This window comes from Saccopteryx bilineata, chromosome 8 (assembly GCF_036850765.1).
Source record: "Saccopteryx bilineata isolate mSacBil1 chromosome 8, mSacBil1_pri_phased_curated, whole genome shotgun sequence".
NCBI classification, from domain to species: domain Eukaryota; kingdom Metazoa; phylum Chordata; class Mammalia; order Chiroptera; family Emballonuridae; genus Saccopteryx; species Saccopteryx bilineata.
This window is the reverse complement of record NC_089497.1, coordinates 56,738,968-56,766,764: the sequence shown is the minus strand read 5'-3', so window position 1 is coordinate 56,766,764 and position 27,797 is coordinate 56,738,968. Positions and strand designations below refer to the sequence as shown.

The window sequence follows — 27,797 nt, the reverse complement described above, 5'->3', positions numbered from 1 at the left end:
TGAAACATGTTTTTTTTTTCTGTAGAATGTCAATTAATAAATATTTTATCAGGATGGTAAGGATGAATCATAATGATGGAGGAAGAACTTGGAGTGACTAAGAATCAGAAGCATTTTATACTTTAGTTTAAAGCTCAATTCATCAGACTTGTCCTCTGCATCAGATCTTGAAACCTAGCCGAGTTAGTGTCTTTCCGTGCCCAGACCAGATGTCTAACCTTGACTCACAGCCAGGTCAGTATATGGAGGACCAGTGGCAGCGGCTCTTGATTACCTGAAGCAAAGGTTTCTTGAACGTGAGGAAGATGACAGTGCAGGCCACCAGCAGGGTGAGGCAGGTGGGGAGAATGAGCACAAGGTAGAGCAGGCCCATGTCCACCCTTTCCCACTTACAGTCCTGAGGCGTGGCTCTGGGCAGGTCCATCAGGCGAATGATCCTGGAGGAGAGGTTGCAACTGATCAGGGCCAAGTCGGCAATGGTGTGCAGATGCTGTAGGGTCCCCCAGCCCTCCACCCTACAGCAGTCATACGGATTCTGACTGAGGTAGATGGTCTGCAGACTTGTCATGAGCTGCACAGACACAGCCCTCTGGGGAAGGGCTGTGAGCGCGTTCCTGCGGAGATCCAAGGTCTGCAGGGCCAGGGTGCCCCTGAACCTGGGGAAGCTGGTCAAGGAGTTTCCTGACAGATCCAAGCCCCTCAGATTCCTAAACCCAGAGAAGTCCAGCTCCATGACGCCGGAACTGAGGCCCACGTTCCTGAGAGACAGAATCTGTAACGTGGGGGCAATATTCTGAAGAGGGGTGATGCTCCTGTTCAGAACCCCCCAATTTCCAGACAGGTCTAAGTGGGTGAGGGCAGTCCCCTGGAACGAGCGGTCCTGTAGTGCTCCCAGCCCACAGCCCTCGAGAGAGAGGCTCCTCAAAGACGCCACGTTCCTGAAATCCACGCAGCTGGGGGGGTCCACGTGGTCTAAGCCAGCTGGCTGGGGACAAAGTGAGATCTGGTTGTGGCTCATGTCAACTGTAGTGATGTTACTGGCTTCAGCAAAAAGGCCAGTCGGGACGCCCAGCAGCTGGTTGGAGCTCAGGTTGAACGCCCGGAGGCTCCTCAAGCAGCCGGGGGGCCCCGGAGCCAAGCGCAGCTCGGACAGCTGGTTCTGGCTCAGGTCCAGCTCCAGGAGCGTTCCTGGCGGCTCGTGCTCCTGGATGTGGAGCGTCATCAGGCAATTCTGGTTGAGGTTCAGGTGGGAGAGGGAAGGCATTTTCCTTAGGAAGCCATTAGGCAAATATTGGAACTGGTTCTGGCTCATATCCAGGAAGCGCAGACCTGCAAGGTCGCTGGAAGCAAACTCTTCCCAAAGGTTTACTGTGGTGATGTTGGTCGTGTTGCCATCCACGAGGAGGAACTGGGCCACCATCTCCTTTGGCGACGAGGTGTTGTACAGGTCCCTGTAGAAGCCCATGTTGTTGTCCCGCAGCAGGAGGGTGTGCAGCTTGCTGGACTGGGGCAGGAGTGGGAAAAACAGCAGCTGGTTGTGAGAGAGGTCCAGCACCTCCAGCTCAAAAGCAGCCTCTTCCGCTGATGCCAGAAACCATTCCAGGGCATTGTAGCTGACATTGAGGGACCGGAGCTGCGTGAGGCTGAAGTCCACAATGCATGGCAGGTTGTTGTAGGCCAGGTCGAGGTGTCTCAGCTCAGTCAGGCCTCCGAAGGCTCCGCCCTCAATCTCAAAGATGTAGTTCCTCCTCAAGTCCAGCTCCTTGAGGTGCCGCAGGCCCTCGAAGACGGAGTCGTCGAGCCTCATGATGGTGTTCCTTGCCAGGAACACAGACTCCAGTGAGGAGAGGTTCTGGAGCATGAGGGCCGCCATGTCCTCCGTCAGGGAGTTCCCCGACAAGTCCAGCCTCTGCAAAGCCCGCAGGCTGCGGAAGGCGGCCGCCGTCTCCCTGTAGCTCTCCGCCAGGGAGTTGTCGGGCAGCGCCAGGCTGCGCAGGCGCACCTGCTCCAGGAAGGCGGCGCGGCCAATGAGCTGCAGGCGGCAGCTGTGCAGACTGAGGCTCTCCAGGAGAGGGTACAGCTGCAGGGAGTGATTCCACAGGGTCTTCAGAGGGTTGGCATCCAGAATGAGCGTCTGCGAGTGCGGAGGGAGATCACTGGGCACTGAAGCCAGGTTCTGCCCTCGACAGTCAGTGACTCCACCAACCTATGTCCAAAAACACACACTGGTCAGCAGGGAGGAGCCTTCTGAGGCAGAGGCCTAAGTACAGAAACTTAGTTCTGTGCTAAAGTAGTTCAGACTCTTTCCATAACTTTTGAGAACGGCTTTAGAGATTTTTTAATATTTTTTTTCCAAAGGACCAGAAACTGTTGGAAAAAGGGAACGTTTCCTTGTTCTTTACCTTCACACTGAAATAGTCATTTGGGAGCTGAGTTTTAGTCCTCATTTGAAACACGGGCATATTACAGAAGCTCTAAGCACCTATTAGGTGCTGAGTGGTAACAATCGTATTTGTAGTTTGGGTTTAGCTATGAGAGGGATTGAGGACAGGTCTCTACTGGGTTTGAATCACTCCTCTGTCATTTATTAACATGTGACCTTGGGCAAAATAATTTAGCTTAAGTTTAAGATTTCCTCTGAAAAGTGTAGATAAAGATAGTACCTCCTTCAGAGGATTGCAGTGAAATTAGACGAGTGACACAGTGGACACTATTAATGCAGTCAGTCACTATTGCTTTGTAATCACTATTATCGTAACACCTGTGTGTCGAGGAGGGACGCCGCCTAACAGCCCAAGGTGCAGCGGCATCTTCATTTCGCCCCCAGAATTTTTGTTGGGGATACTCCTCTACATTCTGAATTGGTAAATATTTTAACTTTGTGTGTGGGGTTTTTTTTTTTGCATTTTTCTGAAGTTGGAAACGGGGAGGCAGTCAGACAGACTCCCGCATGCGCCCGACCGGGATCCACCCGGCATGCCCACCAGGGGCGACGCTCTGCCCACCAGGGGGCGACGCTCTGCCCACCCAGGGCATCGCTCTGCCGCAATCAGAGCCATTCTAGCGCCTGAAGCAGAGGCCACAGAGCCATCCTCAGCGCCTGGGCCAACTTTGTTCCAATGGAGCCTTGGCTGCGGGAGGGGAAGAGAGAGACAGAGAGGAAGGAGAGGGGGAGGGGTGGAGAAGCAGATGGGTGCCTCTCCTGTGTGCCCTGGCCGGGAATTGAAACCGGGACTCCTGCATGCCAGGCCGATGCTCTGCCACTGAGCTAACCGGCCAGGGCCATATTTCAACTTTGAAGGACTTCAGGGAGCTTATCATCACCCTGAATTGTACAGAGAATTAGAGTAGGGTCTGGAGAGAAGTAGAGTCAATGGCACAGTTGGAACCAGAGCCAGAGCTCTTAATGCCCGTTTCAGTGCTTTTCCTGGATGCCCTTCTACCACGACTGTGCTGCATAAAGAGGCAGGAGGGATGGGACGACCTTGGTCTCATTGCAGAAGTCACTCAAGCTTCAGGATAAACTCAACCTAACGTTTTACAAGATTGGCAGAAACACCAGCCACAGGATGTCAATTAAGTGTCCAGGAAAAAAGTTTTAAGTGACAAGAGAAGAACAATGGCCTTCCTTTGCACAGATTAGCCAGTAGGACAAGGCCTGTGATTGCCTAAAATTGTGGTTATCAAGCCCAGGGGCAAGTGAAGTAATGGAAAAGGAGAAAACAGTCCCGAGAGACGGGAAGAAGCACAGGTTTGGAAAGATGACAGAGGAGTCTAAATCTTGGCTCTGCCTTGTATTAGCTTTAGATGCTGGACAGGAGTTAACCTCTCACAGCCTCAACTTCTTTATCTAGTTATTAAAATGAAACCTTCTAATAATTAAAAATTGATACAATGTAGAAACACAGAAACTTAAACTCTTCAGTAACCTCAGCCTCTCCCTCAAAGAAACATCACTAACTTTTTGGTTACATTTCCTTCTGGACTTTTTCCTAAAGATATTATCTACCTTTTCTTTTAAAAATTATTATTATTAGTGAAAGAGAAAGAGAGAGAAGGAGGAAGGGAAAGAGAGAGAGTCAGGAAGGGAGAGAGATGAGAAGCATCAACTCCTAGTTCTGTCACTTTTAGTTGTTCATTGATTGCTTTCTCATATGTGCCTTGACCGGGGGCCTCCGGCTGAGCCAGTGACCCTTGCTCAAGCCAGCGACCCTGGAGTTTGGAACCTGGGACCCCAGTGTCTTAGGTTGATGCTCTATCTACTGTGACATCACGGTTCAGGCTAAAAAAAAATTTTTAATGTGACTACACTCTACAAACTGTTCAGTCATCTATTCCTCCCTCAATAATATATAATTGACATACTGCCTTGGCAATAATAAATTTGATCACATTCTGTTTAGCAATTATTAGTTCATTGCATGATTATTTTAGTGATTAAGAGCAAGAGTTCTAGGGTCAGTTCATCTTGGTTCTGCTTTTTTTTTTTTTTTTTTTCATTTTTCTGAAGCTGGAAACAGGGAGAGACAGTCAGACAGACTCCCGCATGCGCCCGACGGGGATCCACCCGGCACGCCCACCAGGGGCGGTGCTCTGCCCCCCAGGGGGCGATGCTCTGCCCATCCTGGGCGTCGCCATATTGCGACCAGAGCCACTCTAGCGCCTGAGGCAGAGGCCACAGAGCCATGCCCAGCGCCCGGGCCATCTTTGCTCCAATGGAGCCTTGGCTGAGGGAGGGGAAGAGAGAGACAGAGAGGAAAGCGCGGCGGAGGGGGTGGAGAAGCAAATGGGCGCTTCTCCTATGTGCCCTGGCCGGGAATCGAACCCGGGTCCTCCGCACGCTAGGCCGACGCTCTACCGCTGAGCCAACCGGCCAGGGCTTGGTTCTGCTTTTTAACAAATAGGTGGCCTTGGTCTGGTTACTTAACCAGTCGAGACCTTCATTACTCCACCTGTGAGATGAAAATTATATTTTTAATTTTCTCACAGGGTTTTTTTTTCTTAATGAGGATTCAGTGTGATTATTTATATAAAACATTAAACACAGAACTTGGCACATAAATGCTTAATAAATGTTAACTATAATAATAAGTACTATGTAATCAATTTCCTACTATTGAGTATTTGAGTAGTTTCTCATTTTCAAATGAATTTATCAAGTTCCTTCCACGCCTCTCCTCCCCGCCAAAAGTCTGGAATTTTGATTGGGGTGGCATTACAACCATAGAGTAACTGGGGGAAGAACTGACGTTTTTACAAACTAAATCTCCCCATGCAGAAGCAAGGTGTATTTCTTTATTTGAGCAAGTGCTGGTCTCCCCCACAGGGACTCCGGAGAATGTTGTGGTTAGGGACTTTCCAAATGGTGTGAGACCCTGCTTCACCACAGCTGCTGCAGTTGTGGGGGTCGTACCCCTGCAATGCTCTGTGGCCCAGCTGTAGTGCTGCGAAAGGACCACCGGCCTGTCAGAGCCCAAGAAAACCTCATCACATCCATTTTATGATAACGTAACATGGCTAATGCAAGGAGAGGCAATCAAGGGCATCTGGACTCTCAAATCTCTGCTCTCAACTCAGAAAAGCCACCGGAAATCCACTCTTTGAGCTCACTGGCAGCTGAATCCCGACTCAGGGTCAGGCAGGAAAACTGTCAAAGAACTCATGCTTTCCTCCCTCCTCTTCCTATGCCTGGTAACTCCTGAAGTAGCTGCAAAGTTAACCTTTTATTGTCTCTGTCAAGAAATAATGGAAGTCTGTGAAGCAGAGACTAGCAACCACAATAATGGATAAAACATAGCACTTACTACATTCAGGGTACTATTCTGAATACTTTAAGTACATTAACTCATTTAATCATCATAACAATACAGTGTTACAGTATTATTGGTCAGTACTATTATTATTTCTATAGTTTGCAGATGAGTAAACTGAGGCAGAGTGGCCCAGTGTCACTAGCTAGTCAGTATTGGAGCTGAGGTTTAAACTTGGTCTGCCTCATAACCTCTACCACATGCTGGAGTATTCTACAGTGTAATGGTTAGAGGTTACTAAAAGTGGTTAAGAACTATGACCAGCTGGGTTTTTAAGAATCATCAGCCTTAAGAACACAGTTTTGAATATAAGTATTAATCCTGACATCCACTTTGTCTTCCCAGTGCCTGGGACTCAAGAAATGTTTATTAAATGTGTATTTCAAAGGCAGATTTTTTTTATATATCACTGAGTTATAAGCAAAGGAAAATGTTTTAGAAATGTGCTCAGTTACGAGCCAAGTCTTTTTCCACATGTAGCTGAAAGCCCCGGAGAGGGTAGACCACAGAAGTTCAGGCATCTACTTCCTGGATTGTCTGAAACCTCCCAGGGTCAAGAACGCTGCTGCGCAGTGTGGGTGGGCAGCATGCTCTTCAGTACAGCTCTGTAAGCATTTGCTACCGACTCAGACACAAACTCTGAAGCTGGGCTTCTCCAACTTTAATATGCCTTACCATTATGAGGTTCCGGTCACATTAGTGGAGTTCAATCGTCCAGATTCCTCACAAGGTGCTGTTGCTGTAGGTGACTCACCTAGGCCTATTTCTGAGGCCTCCTGTCTTCAGTGGGTATAAAAAAGGTGGGGCAGCCCTGGCCGGTTGGCTCAGCGGTAGAGCGTCGGCCTAGCGTGCGGAGGACCCGGGTTTGATTCCCGGCCAGGGCACATAGGAGAAGCACCCATTTGCTTCTCCACCCCTCCGCCGAACCTTCCTCTCTGTCTCTCTCTTCCCCTCCCGCAGCCAAGGCTCCATTGGAGCAAACATGGCCCGGGCGCTGGGGATGGCTCTGTGGCCTCTCCCCCAGGCGCTAGAGTGGCTCTGGTCGTGGCAGAGCGACGCCCCGGAGGGGCAGAGCATCGCCCCCTGGTGGGCAGAGCATCGCCCCTGGTGGGCGTGCCGGGTGGATCCCGGTCGGGCGCATGTGGGAGTCTGTCTGACTGTCTCTCCCTGTTTCCAGCTTCAGAAAAATGAGAAGAAAAAAAAGGAAAAAAAGAAAAGAAAAGAAAAGAAAAAGGTGGGGCAGAGACTTCCTAGGCATCGTATTAGCCTTTGGTTAAATAGCAGGTTGCACATGGCATCATGCCAGGCAGGTACAAAGTGATTCAGATTCATTCATCCTATCAGCTTTCTGAATGAACCAACCTTGTCAAAACAGGAACAACAGACAACTCGGGGCTCCTGGGAAAACTCACCAACTCACAGCCACGTCGGGAAGCAGCTGTGGCCATTCCACTTCGGTTTCTCCATTCCACTGTTAAGAAGTGAAAACCAAGGCAGAGCCAGAGGGGCAGTAACTCCATCTCAAGTGCAGCACTGTGGACAGAGGGGAAGCGAGAAGCGAGTAAGAGAAGGACGTCTCTTACTTTTCTCTAAAAAGCAGAGGGCTGCTTTTCACTCTCAGCAGGAGCCAGTTCCCAGTTCTGTCTGGTCTTGGAAGGCCATAGCTACCGGCAGGTGGAAACCCACAAACTATTTACATACCCTAAGCTAGCCAAGACTTTCAACCTTTCACTGCAACTGTCAATAAGGACTCATTTTCATTTTGCCTCTACCATCTGATGGACAGGTGGCTGAACACTGAGACTCCCTAGTCCAGTAATAGAAGTGAGAAACAAAAGGTCTGAGGAAGGTCCTGGTGGGTTAGCTCAGTCGGTTAAGAGCATCATTCCGAAACAACAAGGTTGTGGGTTTGGAACCTGGTCAGGGCACACATGGGAAGCAACCAAAGAATCCACGACTGAGTAGAACAACAAATGAATGCTTTCCTGCCACTTCCCCTCTCTCTTCCTTCCTCTCTCTCTCTCTAAAAATCAATAAAAATTAAGCCCTGGCCGAATAGCTCCATTGATTGGAGCATCGTTGCAGAGCACAGATGTTGCTGGTTCAATTCCCTGGTCAGAGCACATACAGGAGCAGCTCAATTCCTGTCTCTCTCCCTCCCTACTTACCTCAAAAAAAAAAAAAAAAAGGAATTAAGAAACCGAGTCTCAGGTTGCTTAGAGTTTGTTGTGTTTTTCAGTTCTGTTAATGTTTTCCTCCCAAAGCTCAAATCTATCTGATGTATCACCTGAACACAAAAATATGTTTTGAAGAGTGAACGGTAAACTGGGATTGAAGTATTAATTGTTGCCTCTTGTTGCATAGAGTTACTAATTGTTTTTGCTGACATGAGGCCTTTACAAAAGAGTAGATCTCATTGGTTAATTCATTTGATTATTAAAAACCTTTTGAAAATAGATTTTGATATTTTACCTGGATAAGGGAAAAACTAGATAGGGGGAAAATGTAAAAGTAATCTTCAGTATAATAAGGATTATTGATGAAGTATGATTACCAGCCCTGTTACCTGGCCAGTGAGCACAGAACAGAAGTCATGAGAAGGCTTAAAATTATACACATATCAACAGAATTTTAGAACTAAGAGGAACCACAATAGAAATGTAATATATCCTCCACCATCACATTTTTACAGGTGAGTACATGAAGAGATAATAATGCTTATTCAACTTTCTTTCTTTCTTTTTTTCTTTCTTTATTTATTTTATTAAGTGAGAGGCGGGGAGGCAGAGAGACAGACACCTATATGCACCCTGACCAGGATCCACGCGGCAAGCCCCCTATGGGCAATGCTGTGTCCATCTGGGCCCTTTGTTCCATTGCTCAGCAACCAAGCCATGTTAGCACAGAAGCAAGGCCATGGAGCCATCCTCAGTGCCCAGGGCCAACTTGCTTCAAACAAGCCATGGCTGTGGGAGAAGAGAGAGAGACAGAGAGAGAGAGAGAGAGGAAGGGGTGGAGAAACAGATTGTTGTTTCTCCTGTGTGTTGTGACCGGGAATCAGACATGGGACTTCCACACGCTGAGCTGACACTCTACCACTGAGCCAATTGGCCAGGGCCTTAAAGATCAAGATCAATTTAGTGGCAGGGCTGAGAACAGCAAGCAAACTCCCCCTCCCTGAGCTCCAGGATGAGCTTTTTAGGGTAAGTGTGTCCCAAATACTGCATGGAACATACTTAATATTAGAAACCAGACTAATTTCTCTGCTTGCAGGTCCTATTGAATTGACTTCCCTCCTGTTGGGAAAGTTTATAGCCAGTGGAATCCCTTCCCAGCCTGACATTCCTCAGAATCTGAGGCAGGTGCCTGGCCCCCGCATTCCGACTGTCCCATCCTCTCCTGACGTTGACCTGACATTACACAGGGTCTGCTGGCAGTCTTCTCTGGAGCCAGCAGCACCAGCGCTAATGTGAACTCACTTATTCCACGGACCCTTCCACCTGACACATTTCAGCTCTATAGGTCTTCTTCTTCTTTCCCTTTCTTTGAATAAGTTTACTCAATAAGGCTCACTTTAACTTCCTGGTCAAATTTGAATACTTACCCAGTGAAAACACTGTTTTCAGTGAAAACAGAAAAGCTAAGTGAAACCAGGTAAATTAACTTCAATCTTCACTTCTGGTCAGGTCAGCTCTCCTTGCCACAGAGGGAGCCTTTGATTCAGAATTTATAAGTACTTTCCCAACACTGGAAATCCTCCTCCTCAACCCTCCTTCTGCTTCTTCCCCTGTGCAGAGGAATTATCACCTCACGGCATGTGCAGGGCACAGATGGCAAAAACAGAGCCATATGGGCTCCTGGCCTCATATCCTTACCCCCCCCACACACACACACACCTGAAAACTTGGATCCCTGCCCACCTTGAGATAAAGTAGCTAGACATAGCAAATTCCAAGATGCCATCTGAATGTCAGATAAACAACAAATAACTTTTTAGGGTAAGTAAGTGTGTCCCAAATACTGCATGGAACACACTTAATCCTAAAAATAAATTCATTGTTTATCTGACATTCAAACTTCAGTGGGTATCCTGTATTTTATTGAGGAGAGACAGGGCGATGGGAACCGTGAACCTGCTCCCTCCTCTCCTCCTTCACCATCTCTGCTCAATCTAGATGGTACTTGTGACACTGACCCTTCTAAAACAGCCAGCCCCATCTATTGAAATACTGGATCTAGATGTGTTCAGGGAGAGAGGGCAATTGCTTCAGGGAGAATGTAACTCTTAGACTAGAATGCTACATAGTCCTGATGTCACTTATGCCCAGAGTATAATTTTCATTTTGGGGTCAACAAGACAATTTTCATAAATTTAAAACATATTTTCTCCTTTCTCCTAAACCCAAACAGCATGGAAAAACTCTTGCTACATCCTCTGGGCAACTACTTCTGTCATGAGATAACGTGGGAAGATTAAGGAATTTTGAAGTAGACGGACCAGGATTTGAATTCTGCCTTCAGTATTTGTTATTTGTCCTTGAACAATTCACATAAAGTCTCAGACTCAGTTAATCTTTCTATAAAATGAGAATAAAAATAACTTTTCAGACTTTTAACAAGAATCAAATAGTATATGTGAAAGTGCTTCATTAACTGTGAAGGTAGTTAATAACATAATTATTATTTATAAGTTCAAAACACCAATGAACGGATTATATGATTGTAATTCCTATGCATAATCTCCAATGTAATTCAGCAGCTACACAAAGAAAATAAAATAATGAATGATTTGTCTGGAAGAACAAATATATCATTATATCAACTAAACATGTAAAAAAACATGTGGAAAGTTTGGATTAAAAATTCTATGTTAATAAATTCCAGAACAAGGCAAAGCCCAGGAACAGAGACTGTGGTGGTTGAGAGCTGTTTGTCCTCAGATCCATGGTTCACCCTTCCCCTAACCCACTCTGGTTTGCACATGACTAACTCCTGAAGGCTCTGTTTCCAAGCTCTAGGTGTCGGTTGGACTCCAACTGGTTTGGTCAACAGGGGGCACTACTTGGAGGTTAGAAGGCAGCTGCATGGAGAGAATCCAGGGTATTTCTCCTTCTCTCTGCCTTGGGCTTCTTCCTGTTATTCCTAAACTCTGGTAACACCTCCCTTCCATTATCTCATCCTACCTCGGGGAGGTCACAGCTTCATCAAGTTACTATTCTTTGGGATAACAGTTCTATTCTCCGGTTGGCATCTCAGCCTCTTCCGTCATGTGTTGCCAATTTCCTGCATTAATTTCCTCTGTTTTGAATAATCTATGTGTTTCTGTTTCTGGTTAGACTCTGACTGATACAATGATATAAATGAGAATGGGCTTGAAATAGTACTAAACAAAAAAGGTGTGTAATGACCCTGAGAAGAAATAAAAGACTTAAAATAATAACCATTTAGGTTGAGAAACACCTCCTGGAGTGTGTAGCTGTAGAAAGCTTCTTCAGAGTCACACCACTGCAAGGAGTAGCAGATAAACAGTTTGGATGCCAACTCATGGGGAATTTCATGGTCTCTCTTGGATGTGCTCAGGACTGCTTCCTTCCACCCGCACTCAGCCTCAGTTGGGTGAGCACCACTCAACAGTATTTCTAGCCATATGAGAGTATCTAAACTTGAGTGTGCAAAGAAGTAACTGATCTACTTTATTCCTATCTCTGTGACATCTGAAAAATACATCCATTTTTAAAGCCAAAGGTTGCTCATCTTAGATACATTTCTGGTAGAGAAAAAGAAAACAGTTGTGATGAAGGGCACACAAGACAGTTTGACATTAAAAACTTTAATGAGGTAAACTGGAACTTCCCCTCATTCTAATTAAAAGGGCCTTGATCAATGGTTCTTATCTCGTGGGCTGTGAACCAATGGAGAAGCCATAGAGTTAATACAAAGGAAACACAAATTGACCCATGTTCCAACTAGGGGCTGGATAAGAACTATGTCTGCTTTTGGTCTGAGTGACCATTAGGAAAATACTCTATACAGACCAAAGATCCTGACATGAGAAGTGGGTAGCATTAACAGACTCTGCTTGTACCTCTTCTTTTTAAACCAGATAATGAAGTTGAAGAGTTCTTTCCAAGTGTGGAGGCAGAAAATGGTAATTTCCATTCTCTTTGATATACAGTCTATAAATCTTATATTCTTTTACTCAGTTAATTGTTTCTAGAAAGCCTCTCTATATCTTTTATCCAGCCATGGTTATTATGATTATGACTAACACCAAAGACTATGAGCTTCTAACTAGTGAAAAGCTTTGAAGGATAAGACACCATTGACCCAGGTGCTGACAGGAAACAAGATTCTGTACTGTGTCAGTAACACATCTGACTTGGAGATATTAAGATTATAAATCCTACGTCATGTCAAAATGAAGTCTTCTTAGTGTTTCATTTATATTTTTCCTTTATCTTCTAACCTGTTTGTGTCCAGTCATCACAAATGTCCTTGCTAGTTCTTTTCTTTTCTTTTTTAAGATTTTATTTATTCATTATAGAGAGGGGAGGGGGGGAAGGAGCAGGAAGCATCAACTCCCATATGTACCTTGACCAGACAAGCCCAGGGTTTTGAACCGGCAACCTCAGCGTTTCCAGGTTGACGCTTTATCCACTGCACCACCACATGTCAGCTAGTTCTTTTCTAATTAGTTATTGAAACATTAGGGTCACAAATGCTCAATGCCTACTCTTAATCTGGACACTATGCATTCTAATTGGTTATCATGGAAACCTGAGATTCAACCCCTCCATCCCTTATCTATAAAGAGTATTCCTTTTTTAGGCAGAAAGGCAAGATGGCTTTTCTCTTTCAGACCTGTTCATAATAAATAAGTGGGCAAAACAGATTCATTTCATAAAAAGAACGTGAATCGAGACTGTATTCTGAAACAAGAAAACACTAATGTGAGGAAGAAGAATGTATGTTGGCTGCAAAAATTCCTCTGTTTTAAAAAGTTATACTTGTTTGCTTTTTCTTTTTCAAAAAATAATGGGGAGAAATTACTACTTCATTGACCCAAGTAAGGTACAGAAAGACTGACCGAGGACCCTGGGCTGTGTGATACAATGAAAGGGATGCAAATATTGACTTCCTTTGGAAAGGTCTTGCTGATCTTGCTGGTGACAGCTTGGTTGTAACCTGGGGCAGTGCTTCCATGCCCATCCCATGACCACATCAGTTCTGGGCTCAGGATGCTTGGGTAGGAGAAGATGGCCACATGCAGACCAGGGAGTGTGGCTGCAGTCCAGGGGACATGTGGGACTTGCTTTTGCAATGAACAGGGAAGAAAAGGTAAGTGAAGTCTTTTGACTGGTCTCTGCTTCTTTCTTTTTTCCTTTTAGAGAGAGAAGAGGGAGAGAGATAGGAAGAGAGAGAAATATTCATTTGTTGTCTCACTTATTTATGCATTCATTGGTTGATTTTTGTATGTGCCCTGACAGTGGATAAAATCTGCAACCTTCTCATATGGAGACTACACTCTAACCAACTGAGTTGCCAGGTCAGGGCATGGTCTCTGCTTACTGAAGTCTTGAAATTTCCATCAAAATAGTCCAGGAGTGCAGAAGCATTCCTTTTTCATCAAGCCCTCTGACACTTAAACACATGTATAAACTATTTTATTTTTCAAATGTATGTAGATTTACTTGTACTAACAAACGATAACTTCTTTTTTAAAAGATTATTAATTTCACCTGGCCTGTGGTGGTGCAGTGGATGGAGTATTGACCTGGAACGCTGAAGTTGCCGATTCAAAACCCTGGGCTTGCCCGGTCAAGGCACATATACAAGCAAGCAAGGAACAACTAGAGTGAAACAACTATGAGCTGATGCTTCTCGCTACCCTCCTCCTGATTGAAATCAATTACTTGATTTTAATATTTAAAATCAATCAATAAAATTTTTAAAAAAATAAAATATTTTTAATTAATTTTTTTTTCCAAGTGAGAGGAGGGGAAATAGAGAGACAGAGACTCCTGCATGTACCTCAACTAGGAGCCACCCTGCAACCCCTGTCTGGGGCCATGCTTGCAACTGAGCTATTTTTAGCACCTGAGCTGAAGGCTCCACAGAGCCATGCTCAGCACCTGGGGCCTATGTGCTGAAACCAAATGAGCCATGGCTACAGGAGGGGAAGAGAGAGAGATAGAGAGATGAAGGAGGAGGGGTGGAGAAGCAGATGGGCACTTCTCCTGTGTGCCCTGACCAGGAATCAAACCAGGACATCCACATGCTGGGCCGATGCTCTACCACTGAGCCAACAGGTCAGGGCCCAAAAATAAATTAATTAATTTTTAATAGAGAGATTATTAATTTCAAGTCGCTTTCTGTTGTGCTATAATGCCTTAATCAGCTGATAGTAAAACAGCCATCAGACAGGGGCCAATATCAGATATTTTTGTCCATAAAATGGTCTCCTCATACTCAAATTTTTGGAATACTAAGAAGTAACTCTGATTTGAGTTTTGATTTTGTTTTGTTAGGGTTTTGGATTCATTTTCAGGAACGGGGGCTAGGTTTCTAATATTCGGGGACATCCTTATGATCACCTCTCCCCCTCCTCTCTCCCCTCCCACCTTCCCATGGCTACTACAGCAGCTGCTACCAGGGCCCAGACTGCCTGCCACCTTTCTGCTAAAGGCTCTATTAGCACCTGTTCAGAGTGTTAGACATATATTAGCATGTAATTGAGAAATTTCTCCTCAAAGAAAGCTGATAAAGCTTTAAAGAAAGGGGTCTTGGCAGAAAGTGGGCAACTCTCAGTGGTGTTTGGTATTAGAAACAAATATTTATAAACTGGTATAGGGGAGAGACTCTCTAGGATGTAACTGTGTGCTGGTGACACAGGTGTTAAGAGGGCTCCACGTCTGTCTTTGTTTTAAAAACAAAAGAGAAAACCCTACCTGGGATATGGGAGAAAGGAAAGGGCAGCTGGTCACAGACCACAGAGAACAGATAACAAAGAACAGAAACCCCAGTCCGTGACCACTTCAAACAATTCCTACACCAAGAGGTATTTGAAAGCCTCAGGCAAACAGCTTGGTCTCTCTGATTCTTAGCAAAAAACTTAAGAGCTATCTTAACCTTCACCAAGATGTTCAAACAGCGTCATGATTAGACCACCTGCACCCTGAGTCTCCAGGTAACACAGAGCTCCATCTTGGTAGTAAGTACCTTAGCCAAAAGTGTTTGCCCTGAAGCCTAAAAAAACAACAACCAAAAACAGAGAAAACCGAAATGGATGGGGGCGAATGTCTGATTACAGGTGACTGAGAAGCATAATAACCAAGTCCAATACATGTATCTTGATTTTGGGTTTTTAAAACTCTCTGAAAATAGAATTTGAGACAAACAGGGAAATTTACATGTGTATTAAATACCGTGTTTTCAGGTGGTGTTATGTACAGACGATATTATCAGGATATAACTAATTTTCTTAGGCATGATAATGATGTTTTGGTTAGGTAAGAAAGTGCCCTTAGTCTTAGGAAATGTATGCTGAGTATTTAGAGGTGAAATCTCATGATTTCTACAGTTTATGCAACCTACTTTCAAATAGAGAAAGAGAGAAAAAGAAATCAAAGCAAACTATTGCCAACTGGCAAATTTAGCATTATGCTTTCTTTTAACTTTTCTCTAAACTGGAAACTTTTCAAAACTAAAAAAATGAGGAAAATGAAAAAACTGTTGAGGTTCTTTAAAGGAGAGAGGAAATTATAGTAACGCTTTTTCCCCAAATTTCCAGGAATATACATTTTTAAAATTTCTTTTCAGAAAGGTTTTCAGTAAACTTTAAATTAAAAATGCATATATGCATAAACCTTTAAAATATTTGGGAAATTTAAACATTTTGGCATTCAAACTAGAGCTTCCAGGCAGCTGGAAAGAGCACAGAAGTGTTACATCATGTGTCCTGATTATGGTTCAAGAAATATGGTCGAGGTACTAATGTAACTTCCACTGTCCAGGTCAACTGCTCTGTCCACAACACCCACAGTCCCCCTGGAGGGGTAGCCCTCAGGAGAAGCGCGTGACCTCACCACCACCTCCACCACCACTCCACCTAGCTGCCTGTCCGGGAAGCACCTGACAGGGAAGGTCCATTCTTCCTTGCAGCCAGCACCCTATGAATGATCCCAGTGCACAGAGACAGGGGAGAGGAGTAGGTGATTAGCAGTGGAAATTGAAGCTAAGAGGCACAGAGAAAAAAAGTGGAGCTGAATTTTTGAGGAATTTTGCCTTGAGGAATAGAAGCTTTGAAGTAGATAACAAGGCATATAGATAGCAAATAATTAAATGGTCAACAGAAGACAGAGATCAGAGAAGATGGAAGAGAAAGAATGACAAGAGGGTGGACCATGCAGCTGGAGAGAGGGTGGTAAGAACAGGTTCCAAAGCTGCCTCTCATTGTTCCTGGTGGCTCTTTGCAGGGCCAGTCTGTTTCTAAGCTCCATGTTTTCTCATGATAGCACCTCACTACCATCACCACCCCAGGAGCTGGCCCAGGTGTTGCCAACAAAAAGAACCTAAAGAAAACAAGAATTATACTTTTTAATAAACTTAAACACAAAGGACAAAGTTGAACATAATTTTTATATGTGCATGCAAGCGTTGTGATGCTACCTGAAAATTAGAGAAAGTGGATGAAATCTGAATCGGGGAATATATTTTTCAAAATGCACTTTAATTATAAGCAAGAATCATTCATCAAGGAATAAGACTAAAAAGTGAAAATTTGTTGGGAAACAAGATTCTAATATAGCCTTGAAGTATTTTATTAATACAAGTTATTTGTTCATTTTACACATCCAAAATAGCTTAATAGTGGAAAAACCTGCAGACACCTCTTTAAACAAATGATCAAATTACTAAAGGGGCCTTACTGGAGTACTTGGTAAAATATGAAAGAGATAATGGATGAAGTAATAATATTACTTCAACATTAAATTTCTGGATTTTGATCATTGTGCTATGGTTATAGTATAACCCAAGTTTATTAAAAGAATATGCACATATCTGCATGTGCATAGAAAATATTGGAAAGGATCCACATAAAAATCTCAACAATGGCCTGACCAGGCGGTGGCGTAGTGGATAGAGCGTCGGACTGGGATGCGGAAGACCCAGGTTCGAGACCCTGAGGTCTCCAGCTTGAGCATGGGCTCATCTGGTTTGAGCAAAAATTCACCAGCTTTGACCCAAGGTCACTGGCTCAAGCAAGGGGTTACTCGGTCTGCTGAAGGCCCGTGGTCAAGGCACATATGAGAAAACAATCAATGAACAAGTAAGGTGTCGCAACGCGCAACGAAAAACTAATGATTGATGCTTCTTATCTCTCCGTTCCTGTCTGTCTGTCCCTGTCTCTCCCTCACTCTGACTCTCTCTGTCTCTGTAATAAAATAAAAATAAAATAAAATAAAATAAACAGAATCTCAACAATGGAGAGAAATGTACCTGATACTTACTTTTCCCATATCTGTATTTTTGTTATTTTGTGGTTTCTAATTTTCCAACAATCCACTTCAATTACTGTATTAAGACAGTTTTAAATAATAGAACCAATGTATCATTACTTAAAAATTAAAATACATGCCATAATCAGTGCCTAATAAATATTACTGTAATAAAGAATTTTTTATAGGTAATTAGATGGAAATTATTGTGAGTGTTCTTAAAACGATCATGTTTGGAGTTAATGGGAGAAAAAATTATCATTGACTAATGTCTAAAATAAGTTTTATTATAGATATCACTGTCTATTTTCTTTCTTTTTAAAGATTTTATAATTGACTTTACAGAGAGAGGCAAGAGAGGAAGGGGAGCAAGAAGTATAAACTCTTCACTTTAGTTGCTTCACTTTAGTTTTTCATAGCTTGCTTATAGCATGGGCTTTGACCAGGCAAGCCCAGAGTTTCAAACCGGCAATCTCAGCATTCCAGGTGAATGCTCTATCCACCGCACCACTGCAGGGCAAGCATTACCTTCTGTTATCAGTGTCCAGATTTAGATTTTGGGGTTGCATATTTTTAGCCAGCCCCTGGGAAGGTGGCAGGAAAACATGAAGAAAGAGCCCAGGTTAAGGACAGATGGAACAGATTCAAAGCCTGGTTCTGACCTTGGGTACATCACTCAACTTCCTGGCCTCAATTTCCTCTCCAGTAAAATGGGAATCATAATGCTTGTGTTGCAAGAGTGCTGCTACTGTATTAAGACACGTTTTAAAAGAACACTAAAAGAGTAGTGTCATCATTACAGCATCCTCGTCCCCAGCATGGGAGCTCACTGCTTTGTAAGTGGCTGGTTGTACTATTGGGGTCCCTTAGCATTTGCCTCTAGGAGTTGGATCCTCTTCTAAGTTTGGACAACTAAGTGAAGAGGAGTAGCCTTTCAAATTTATTGGAATGCTCCTTAAAGGTATGGTCCTGGGAATTTGTGTGAGAAAGAACAGTTCTGTTGCACATGCCTTTTCTGGCAAATGCACTATCATCCTTAACTGACCATCCTTTGAGAAGAACTGTAGCATTTCCATAGGGACTACCCACCACTATTTTGGAGGTAAGAATACTGAGGTCAGAGAGATGAAATGATTTGAACAAGGTGCCACAAGAAACGCAGAGTAATGGTTTCCAAGTATTGTTCCCACCCCAAGCCTAGCATACATGGTCAGCCTGGGCTCCACCCAGGCTTGTGAGAAGAATCTTGTCTGTGAATGGCAGAGGCTCTGCCTCCTCCTGGACGGAGGTTGAAGGCCACAGCAGCTCTAGTTCCCTTGGACTCTCCCCAATATGACTCTGGGTAGCCAGTGTGTGGAATGCTGTTTAGAGCATTATCCTGCTCAGCTTTGTCTCCTCAGGGCCACAAATGAGTCATCTGGCTTCCCTCTGTGGTCAGGGTCAGCCCTTAGAACCAAGAGAGGTCATTTTACTCGTTCTGTTCCGTGGCCACAGGCTGCATCTGGCCACAGGTCTTAAAAAGTGCAAATCCGCTCCACTAAGGGATAATGCCTTACATGGCTGGTGGTAGTTCCGTGCTGTCACCTTTGTATGTGAGACCCACATGATACCTGTGGATAGGCACCCAACCAACAATGTATTAGCTTTAAACCTGTCATTTCCTTTCAGTGTCATGGGTTTGTTCTCTTTGGTCACTCCACTCCAGTGGTGGTCATTGTGACAAATAATACCCACCTTGACAACCTCACAGGATGTGTTGAGACTGAATGCGAGATATGTGTGAGAAAGCTTTGTCAATATAAGGAAATGTGTGGACTTCGCTAGTAAGATGGGTGGTGCCAGAATTGAAGAAAAGGCAGAGTTCCTCTGTGCAAACAGGGAGCTGGTGTTAAAATGAGTGAAACAAAAGGTGCAGTACCTTCTTCCGTCCATGTGAGCTGCAGGGCGTGGGCCTTAGGTGTTCAAAGAAGGTGAGACACCCAGAGCCTGTGGGAGACCATGGGCAAGAAAGGGGTTACAGGTGATGACCAAGGTTTATTGCCGGGAGTGGAAATATATCACCCCCACCCCCTCAACCTTGGTTCTCTTGAGAAAGAGCACAAATGAGAAATGAAATGGTATGGATTCCTGATTACTGACCAGCTCAATGAAATAGTAGTCAAGCTCCAGATTGCTTTCCAGGCTCTTAATTATAATAGGTAATGTTTGTGGACTGCTCACCTTGGGATGAGTGCTATGCCAGATGCTTTACATGTAATAGGGTCCTCACAAAACCCTAGCAGGTAAATATATATTATCATTCTTATTTTACATGTGGTAAATTGAGGCTCACAAAAGTTTAGGCCATAGAGCTAGAGCATGTCAGAGCAGCAATTCAAACTTAGTCTGTGGTTGAGTCCAGCAAAGTTCAACCTCAATACCACAGGCCCCAGACACCCTGGAATGCTGGCTATCCTTGACTAAATTATGCATTTTCACACCCTATTTCCTCTGTGGGAAAGGCCCTTTCCCAGTCTTCTCCAACTGTCCAACTCCTATTCATCCTTCAAGGCCCAGTGCATGTGTCACCCCTTTATCACATCCTAATAGCTCAATAGTGCATATAATATGCTAGTACATTATAGATTGTTATAGTTCTTATGGAAGATTCATTTATTATTTGATTTTTATGTTTATAAAAATAAATGTGAGCAGCTACTGTCAGTAATCTAACTTTCTTCCTTTTTATTATAAAAATAAATTTCTTTTAATGAGAGAAAGAGAGGGACAGGAAGGAAGAGAGATGAGAAGCATCAACTCATAGTTGCATCACTCTTAGTTATTCATTAATTGCTTTTCATACATGCCTTGCCAGGATGGGGGAGGGTGCTCAAGCTGAGTCAGTGACCCCTTGCTCAAGCCCACGACCTTGGGCTTCATGTTAGCAACCTTTGGCCTCAAGCCAGCGACCATGGGATCATATCAATGATCCCACACCTCAAGCCGGCAGCCCTGCGCTCAAGCAGCAACCTCAGGGTTTTAAACCTGGGTCCTCTGTGACCCAGGTCAATGCTCTATCCATTGTGCCACCACTGGTCAGGCAAAGGTGAAAGGATTTGATAGTGATCACTCATATATTCATCACCTAGATTCTAGTATTAACTTTTTACTAGTTTAATCACATATCTATCCATCTATCCTTTTATGATTCCTTCAATCCATCTTATTTTTTATGTATTTCAAAATAGGTTGCAGTCATCAGTACACTTCCCCCTAAACACTTTAGAATGCATACCAAGTGATTTAACTTAAAAAAAAAAAAAAAAAAAAGAGTTCTTTGCCCTGGCCAGATAGCTCAGTTGGTTAGAGCATTGTCCTGAAGCACAGAGGTTGCTGGTTCGATCCCTAGTCAGGATCGAACCAGCACATACAGGAACAGTTTGCTGTTCCTGTCTCTCTCTCTCTCTTTCTCTCAAATCAATAATAAAAAGTTCCTACATTTCAATCTTCTGGGTTAATTTAATTAATTTAATAGAGATTGCAAAAGTCAGGTATATTATTTGTGGAAAATACTTCTGTCTTGTAAAAAATAAATAAATAAAAAGAATTGATACTCTTTATCTTACTATTCTCAGCCAGAATTAGGTGGAAAGCAGTTAAGACTAAAGTGTAAATGACTGATATGTTCTTTCATGCACTATACTTCATTGTTCCACTTATTTATACATTCATTGGTTGATTCTTGTATGTGCCCTGACCAGGGGTTGAACCTGTAACCTTAGTGTATCAGGATGATGCTCTAACCAACTGAGCTACCCATCAGGGCTCTCATGCACTATAATGGATATTTATATAGATAATGATGAAATAAATAAATAATAATAAAGGAATAATAAAGTTTAGTGGTGTAGTTTTAGGATGGTAGAGGGATAATTTTGCCCTTTCAAAATCCCCCAAATTGTGCTAGTATGGTGGCTATTCTAAGGCTGATTTTTTTCTCTAAAACTTATTTGAATTCACAGAGGAATATCTCCTCCCATCCAAAAATAATGGCTTTTAGGACATTCTTGAATGAATACAAGAGAATGGAATTGTGACTTAATGTTGTTGGTTAATAACACTTGAGGTTGCAAAGATTTCTTACAAACACTTGATCTCACTTTATACTCATAACAGTTCTACATAGTAGGCATTATCTCCATTTTTTTTTTTTGTATTTTTCTGAAGTTGGAAACGGAGAGGCAGTCTTACAGACTCCCACATGCGCCCGATCGGGATCCACCCAGCATGCCCACCAGGGGGTGATGCTCTGCCCATCTGGGGCGTTGCTCTGTTGCAACCAGAGCCATTCTAGCGCCTGAGGCAGAGGCCATAGAGCCATCCTCAGCACCTGGGGCCATCCTTGCTCCAATGGAGCCTTGGCTGCAGGAAGGGAAGAGAGAGACAGAGAGGAAGGAGAGGGGGAGGGGTGGAGAAGCAGATGGGCACTTCTCCTGTGTGCCCTGACCAGGAATGGAACCCGGGACTCCTGCACGCCAGGCCGACGCTCTACCACTGAGCAAACCAGCCAGGGCCATTATCTCCATTTTTAAAAATAATATAGACAACCATTCTTAAAATTGTTTTTTCAAAAGACAGAGGAAGAGGGAGAGAGAAAGAGAAAGAGAAACAATAATTTGTTGTTCCACTTATTTATGCATTCATTGGTTGAATCTTGTATGATCTTTGACTGGGGATTGAACCCGCAATCTTGGTGTATCGAGATGACACTCTAACCAGTGAAGCTACTTGCCAGGGTTCCATATTTTACTGTGGTAAAATATACATATAATTTACAATTTTAACCTTTTTCTAGGAGCATTAAGTATATTACATTGTTGTGCAACCTCACCATTATCCATCTCCAGTCCTTTCTCATCATCCCAAATGGAAACTCTGTACCCATTAAACATAACTCCTCACTCTTAGCTCCCCTCAGCCCCTGGTAACCACTCTTCTTTCTTTGCTAACATTTGCCTGTCTTAGGTACCTCATGTAAGTAGAACCATATAAGTGGAATCATGTAACATCTGATCTTTTGTGTCTGGTTTATTTAAATTAGCATAACGTTTTCAAGGCCACTCCAAGTTATAGCATGTATCAGAATTTCATTTCTTTTTATGGCTGAATAATATTCCATTGTATTTATATACCACATTTTTAAAATCTATTCATCCATCAGTGGACAATTGGTTTGTTTCCACCTTTTGGCCATGGTAAGTAATGTTGCTATGAACACCAGTGTATAGATAACTATGTTCTAATCCCTACTTATTATCTCCATTTTACAGATAAGAAACCCAAGACTAGAAAAGATCAAAGTGAATTGCTCAAGTCACATAGTTTGTAGACAGTGAAGCCAAAACCAAATCTGAGTTCTGGCCCAGATAGGGGGAGCTCAATGTGCACCTGTCTGAGAGGAATGTACATTGAATGAATGTTCAGCTGGGTTGTATAGGTATGTGTTTATTGGTAAATAGGTACTCTATCCCAGATGCCTGGCCACTCTCTCAGAACTCCCAAGGCCCCTACCATGATCCAGCAACCAAGGAGGCAACACCTGACTCAACAGGGCCCCCAGGACCCTGCTTCTAATGACAGTGTCCATTTTGATTGCTCAGTGCCTGTACCATGTGGTATTTGATATTCTGAATAGCACCCCTGAGTGTTCCATGGGGTCATGGTCTTCTGTGGGGATGAGGCAACCTTGGAGTGTACCTATGATAAAGATGAGGGCCTTTCTAGGTTCTGCAAGAGAAGCTAGAAAGCCTAGAAAAACTGAGGATTTAGAAGGAAATATGAAGCCAAATAGCTAACATGTAAGCTTCAGTTTAGGGACCAGAGAAAGGGTGCAAGAACCTAGAACAAGAGAAGGGCCATTGGGAAAGTCCCATGAGGAGGTCTCAGGGTACCAGTCGGGACAGTGAGACCGCTAACATGTCTGAGGCTGAAGAAGGTGGCCGAGGGCCAGGCAGAGAAGGACCCACTTGCCACTGAGCCCGCTGGCTGAGGGAGAGAGCTCAGCCTGGGTGTCTGGTGGAACTACTGAGAGGCGACACTGGAAAGGCAGGAGAGACCTGTGGGATCATGGCTGGACCAGGAGAGGAGTCACAGTAAGAAGGATGAGGAGGATCCAGAGTCCAGTCTGACATTTAAAATGGAGTGACATGCCCCTATGTTCATCGCAGCATTGTTCACAGTGGCCAAGACATGGAAACAACCAAAGTGCCCCTCAATAGAGGATTGGAAAAAGAAGATGTGGTACACATATATACAATGGAGTACTAGTCAGCCATAGGAAATAATGAGATAGTGACATTTATGACAGCATGGATGGACCTTGAGAACTTTATACTGAGTGAAATAAGTAAATCAGAAAAAGCCAAATTGTATGATTTCACACATAAGTGGGATATAAAACTGAGACTTATGGACATAGATAAAAATGAAGTGGTTACCAGGGAAGAGGGGACATGGAAGAGGGGGTTGAGGAGGGGGTGGCGGGAAGGGTGTAATTAGGGACAAATATAGGTGACAGAAGATTATTTGACTTTGGATGATGAGTGTACAACATAATCAACAGTTCAAATGCTATAGAAATATTTACCTGAAATTTATGTGTTCTTATTGGTCAATGTCACCGTGTTAAAGTTAATGTTTTTTAAATAAAATTTAAGAAATAAAAAAATAAAGTAAGTATTGTAATGTAAAAATAAAGTAAAATAGAATGGAGTGACAGGAGGTTACTGGGGAACTCCAGGATGAGCCCTGCTGGGCACTGTGGTTGCTGGGCTGCCTCAGTCTGTAGGTCCTGCTTGGTTAGAGCCAGGGTGGAAAGACAGAGTGTTCCAAGTGCTGTCTCCTGAAGAGAAGTCCCTCCTCACTCATTTTTTTAATTCTTTATTTTTAAAGAAGGGCAGAAGAGTAGGAAGTATCAACTCCCATATGTGCCTTGACCAGGCAAACCGAGGGTCTTGAACCAGCATTGCACTGTGCCACCCCAGTTCAGGCACCTCCCCATTCTTTCCCTTCTTTCTTGGCGGCAGAAAGTTGCTTGGGGCACATGGCTCAGCACCTGACCAAGGCAGACTTCTGGGTTGTGTGGGGAGGTGGGGAGTCCGGTGTCCTCCAGGCTTTAGCCAACTTTGGTACCAGCCCTACTCTTCTTGCCCACCTTGCTGGTGAGAACAGAACCATGACAGGGTTCTATTTCCTCCTTTATTCCCTCTGTCAATCTGAAACCACTCCAGCATTAAAGTGAGAAGACACACACAGTTTTGGTCTCAGCACCTGACTGCATTTGCTCTGGAAATCGGTGGGTTTTGCTTACCCACATTCATTTCTCCTTCTGGTAACAACTCCTTAATTCCCCTTTGAGGAAACCACCCCTTCATTTCTTTTCTTTCTTGATTATTTTCATTGTTAATTGTAGTAAAACAGACAGAACATGAAATTTACCATTTTAACCATTTTAAATGTAAAATGCAGGAGTGTTAAGTACATTTACATTGCCAGGCAACCCTTACTTTCTGAATGAGTTTATGTTTGGTTGAGTTTGACCTTAACTCCTGGCTCCACAGAGAGGTTATGAATGAGGCTGGGCCCATCAGAGCCTCCTATTTCTCTAACCACAGTGATTGGTTTACAATGGATTCACAGAAGCCAAGCCCATGAGCATCAATCCAAAGATTATTGCTAAAATTATTGGGAAAGAAGCTTTTTCTCCCTGCTTCAGATGCCAAATTGGTGGCAATTACGCTTGGAGTTGCAGGCACCCATCTTTGCCACCAACTTTAGGACCTGCCTGATAATGAAGACTACACAGAGGAAAGCAATGCTGAGGAATGGAGATAGATGGATTCCTAGCAACGCTAGAGCACCTGGATTCAGCCATGCCTGAAGCTATTTTTCATAGGCATTTTGGTTATTTGAAACAATCAATTTGCTTTTATTTTTCCTGAGGTTGAGCTAATTGGGTTTTTATCATTTACAACTAAAAGACCCCTAAACTCAGATTTATAGTTACTTGCAAGGCTTGATAAGATATAAGTATTAATGTCCTTTTCTTCCCTTTCCTTCACCCTCTGAGCTTTCAGAGATCATCACTTAACATAGTCCAGAGCCTTGCACACGTTGGGCCATAACAATTTGTTCAATGATGAAGTTTAAAAGAATAATTTGGAGAGGGGAAGAATGAGTATAATAAAGAAATTTTACTAAAAGCAAAAATATGTGTCACTAACAAGGACACACAAGTGAGGATCAGTGAGCACACAACAGCATATCCTGAGAAAGACAATGTTTTTCAGTCAGGATTGAAAACCTCCCCTCTCCTAACTTATATAGTTATAACATGGATCTGAACACGGTGTGAGGAACATCTAGTTGTCCGTCCAAGAGTCTAGTTTACATCTTGTGGTGTGGATACACACTGCAGCCAGAGCACAGGTTATAATCAGTACTGCTGTCGCTCTTCCGGGACAAAGAAAGACCAGAGACAGGTCAATGCATTCCTAACACAGCCCCAGGACAAAGCCACCAGGAGCCTGCTATCTGTTTGGGAGGCTCCTGCTCTTGGGTGATGGGTTGAAATACTATGTGGGGTCAGGTTTATATGGGTTTCCATGAAGTTCCCATGAAGACACCCATGAGATGAAAGCACACTCTTTGTGAACCAAGTTTTGTTGTTTTGCTTTTTAAACCTCAAGGCAGGAATTGAGCTTTTTTTTTTTTTTTTTTCCTTTTCTGAGCCTATGGTTCTATAATTCCCTCGAGGAACTCTCAGACATACATGTAAAAACCTATGAGGCAAATATATAAGTCTCAGGGCTATAAAACCCAGCAAACCATCAACATCCACAGAGTCTATGCAGCACAGACAGTGGGTGAAGGAAGTATAGGAGATCTCAGGAGACCAGCTCTATAAACTCAAAATATTTCTACCATCTAACTTTCTAAATGGCTGTATCCACCACAGAAGAAACATCAAGTGGGATTCCTTCCCTTCTGGAAGTTCACCCGAGATCCGCCCTATCTAGGAGCTCCATCCTTAGGAATTTGCCTCAGCCTGCTTGAGTGCCAGCCGCTGTTGGGCACGTGGTCACCTTCTCTCAGCAGCCAAGTGAACTGGCAACCCTTTCTGAAGGCAGTCCGGAGCAGGTTAGTGGCTCCTTGCTTATGTTAGCTCCTGCGTGCATCCCACATGGAGAGGGATCAGGAAGGCCTGGGATCTGGGATCTGGGATCTAGTCTCCTCTGGCACTTACTTGCTGAGGGTCCAAGTAACAGAACCCCAGTGAATTTCCAAAGAACACTATGTGGGAAAGGGGTTTTGCCTGTCTCCTTCACAGCCCTGTCCCCAGAACCTGGAACAGGCCTGCAAATGGAAGACATCCATAAGTATGCTTTACTGTCAATGAGTATGAGTGTCTTCACCTGTGACATGGTGATTCTCAATCCACTTAACGGGGCAGGAAAGAAGATTCAAGCACTCAATATGCCAGTGCTCACCCAGTAGTCTTATTGCATCCATTCACCCAACCCAGGAGAAAGCATTATTATTCCCATTTTGCAGATGAAGAGACTGAGGCTCAGAAGTTCTCCCCACAGAGCCAGATATCAAACCCTCAAACTAGGAATCTGAATCCCTAGTTTCCACTATACCACACCACCTTGTTCAGCTTTGAGTTCTGCTAGCGGGATGCATTTCCACCTATCCGGAGCTGTGTAGCCCCTACACTGGTTACAAAAGCAGTGGAGCTTGGATGCAGCAAGCCACAACCTCCCCAACAGTCCAAAGCTGAGGGCCAGGGACGTTGACCTGTCACCCAACCTGGCCCGAGCTCGTCCACCTGGAGAAGGATGGCAGCTGGCCACCTCGCAGGAAATACTCACGGCTCCGGCAGGCCCTGGCGGCTCCTCCGGGCGCATCCTCTCCCGGGGCTCCGACCTCCTAGGAGAGCAGCCCAATGCGGGGCTGGGCTGCCTCCTCTCACTGGAACATCAGATTATTTTAGCACTTGCGGAAGGAACTGACGGAAACTGAAGTCACATGGAGAGCGAGCTGCTCTGCGACTCAGCACTCACAGAGATCAGGCTTCAGAGAGGGAACTGCCCCCGCGGGTGGATGGTGAGGGGGAAGGGAGGGCAGCCAGCGGGAACCAGGGGCCCTAGGAGACCTGCTGGCTCCGTCACGGAGGGGGGCATAGCTTTAGGGGGCCCCAGCAATGCTAACCAAGGCTTTCTCTCCTTAGAGATTTTGAGGGGTGGTGATCTGCAGGACCCAGCCTGTGAGCTCTGCTGACCCAAAAAACTCTTCCCTGAGTTTATGTTCAAGGGTCAAGCTGGGTGGCCTTTGGGAGTGGGTAGGGCACACTTTTCCACTTGAGAGAACGTCCACCTTCTGGAAGAGCCATCCACTCAGCTAGTCTTTATTAATAATCTTTTATGAGTACAGCACATTAAAATAATTA

The 27,797-nt window shown here is 44.2% G+C and overlaps 1 protein-coding gene across 1 annotated transcript; it reads right to left on the bottom strand.

The window, feature by feature from the left end:
• Nucleotides 1-27,350, bottom strand: NRROS (negative regulator of reactive oxygen species). Its single transcript, XM_066240967.1, has 3 exons — nt 27,220-27,350; nt 7,223-7,343; nt 1-2,206 (listed from the first exon to the last, which is right to left on the bottom strand). Exons 2-3 carry the CDS (start codon nt 7,328-7,330, stop codon nt 236-238), a joined length of 2,079 nt encoding a protein of 692 aa, XP_066097064.1. The 5' UTR covers nt 7,331-7,343; nt 27,220-27,350; the 3' UTR covers nt 1-235.
• Nucleotides 27,351-27,797: the final 447 nt, after the last annotated feature.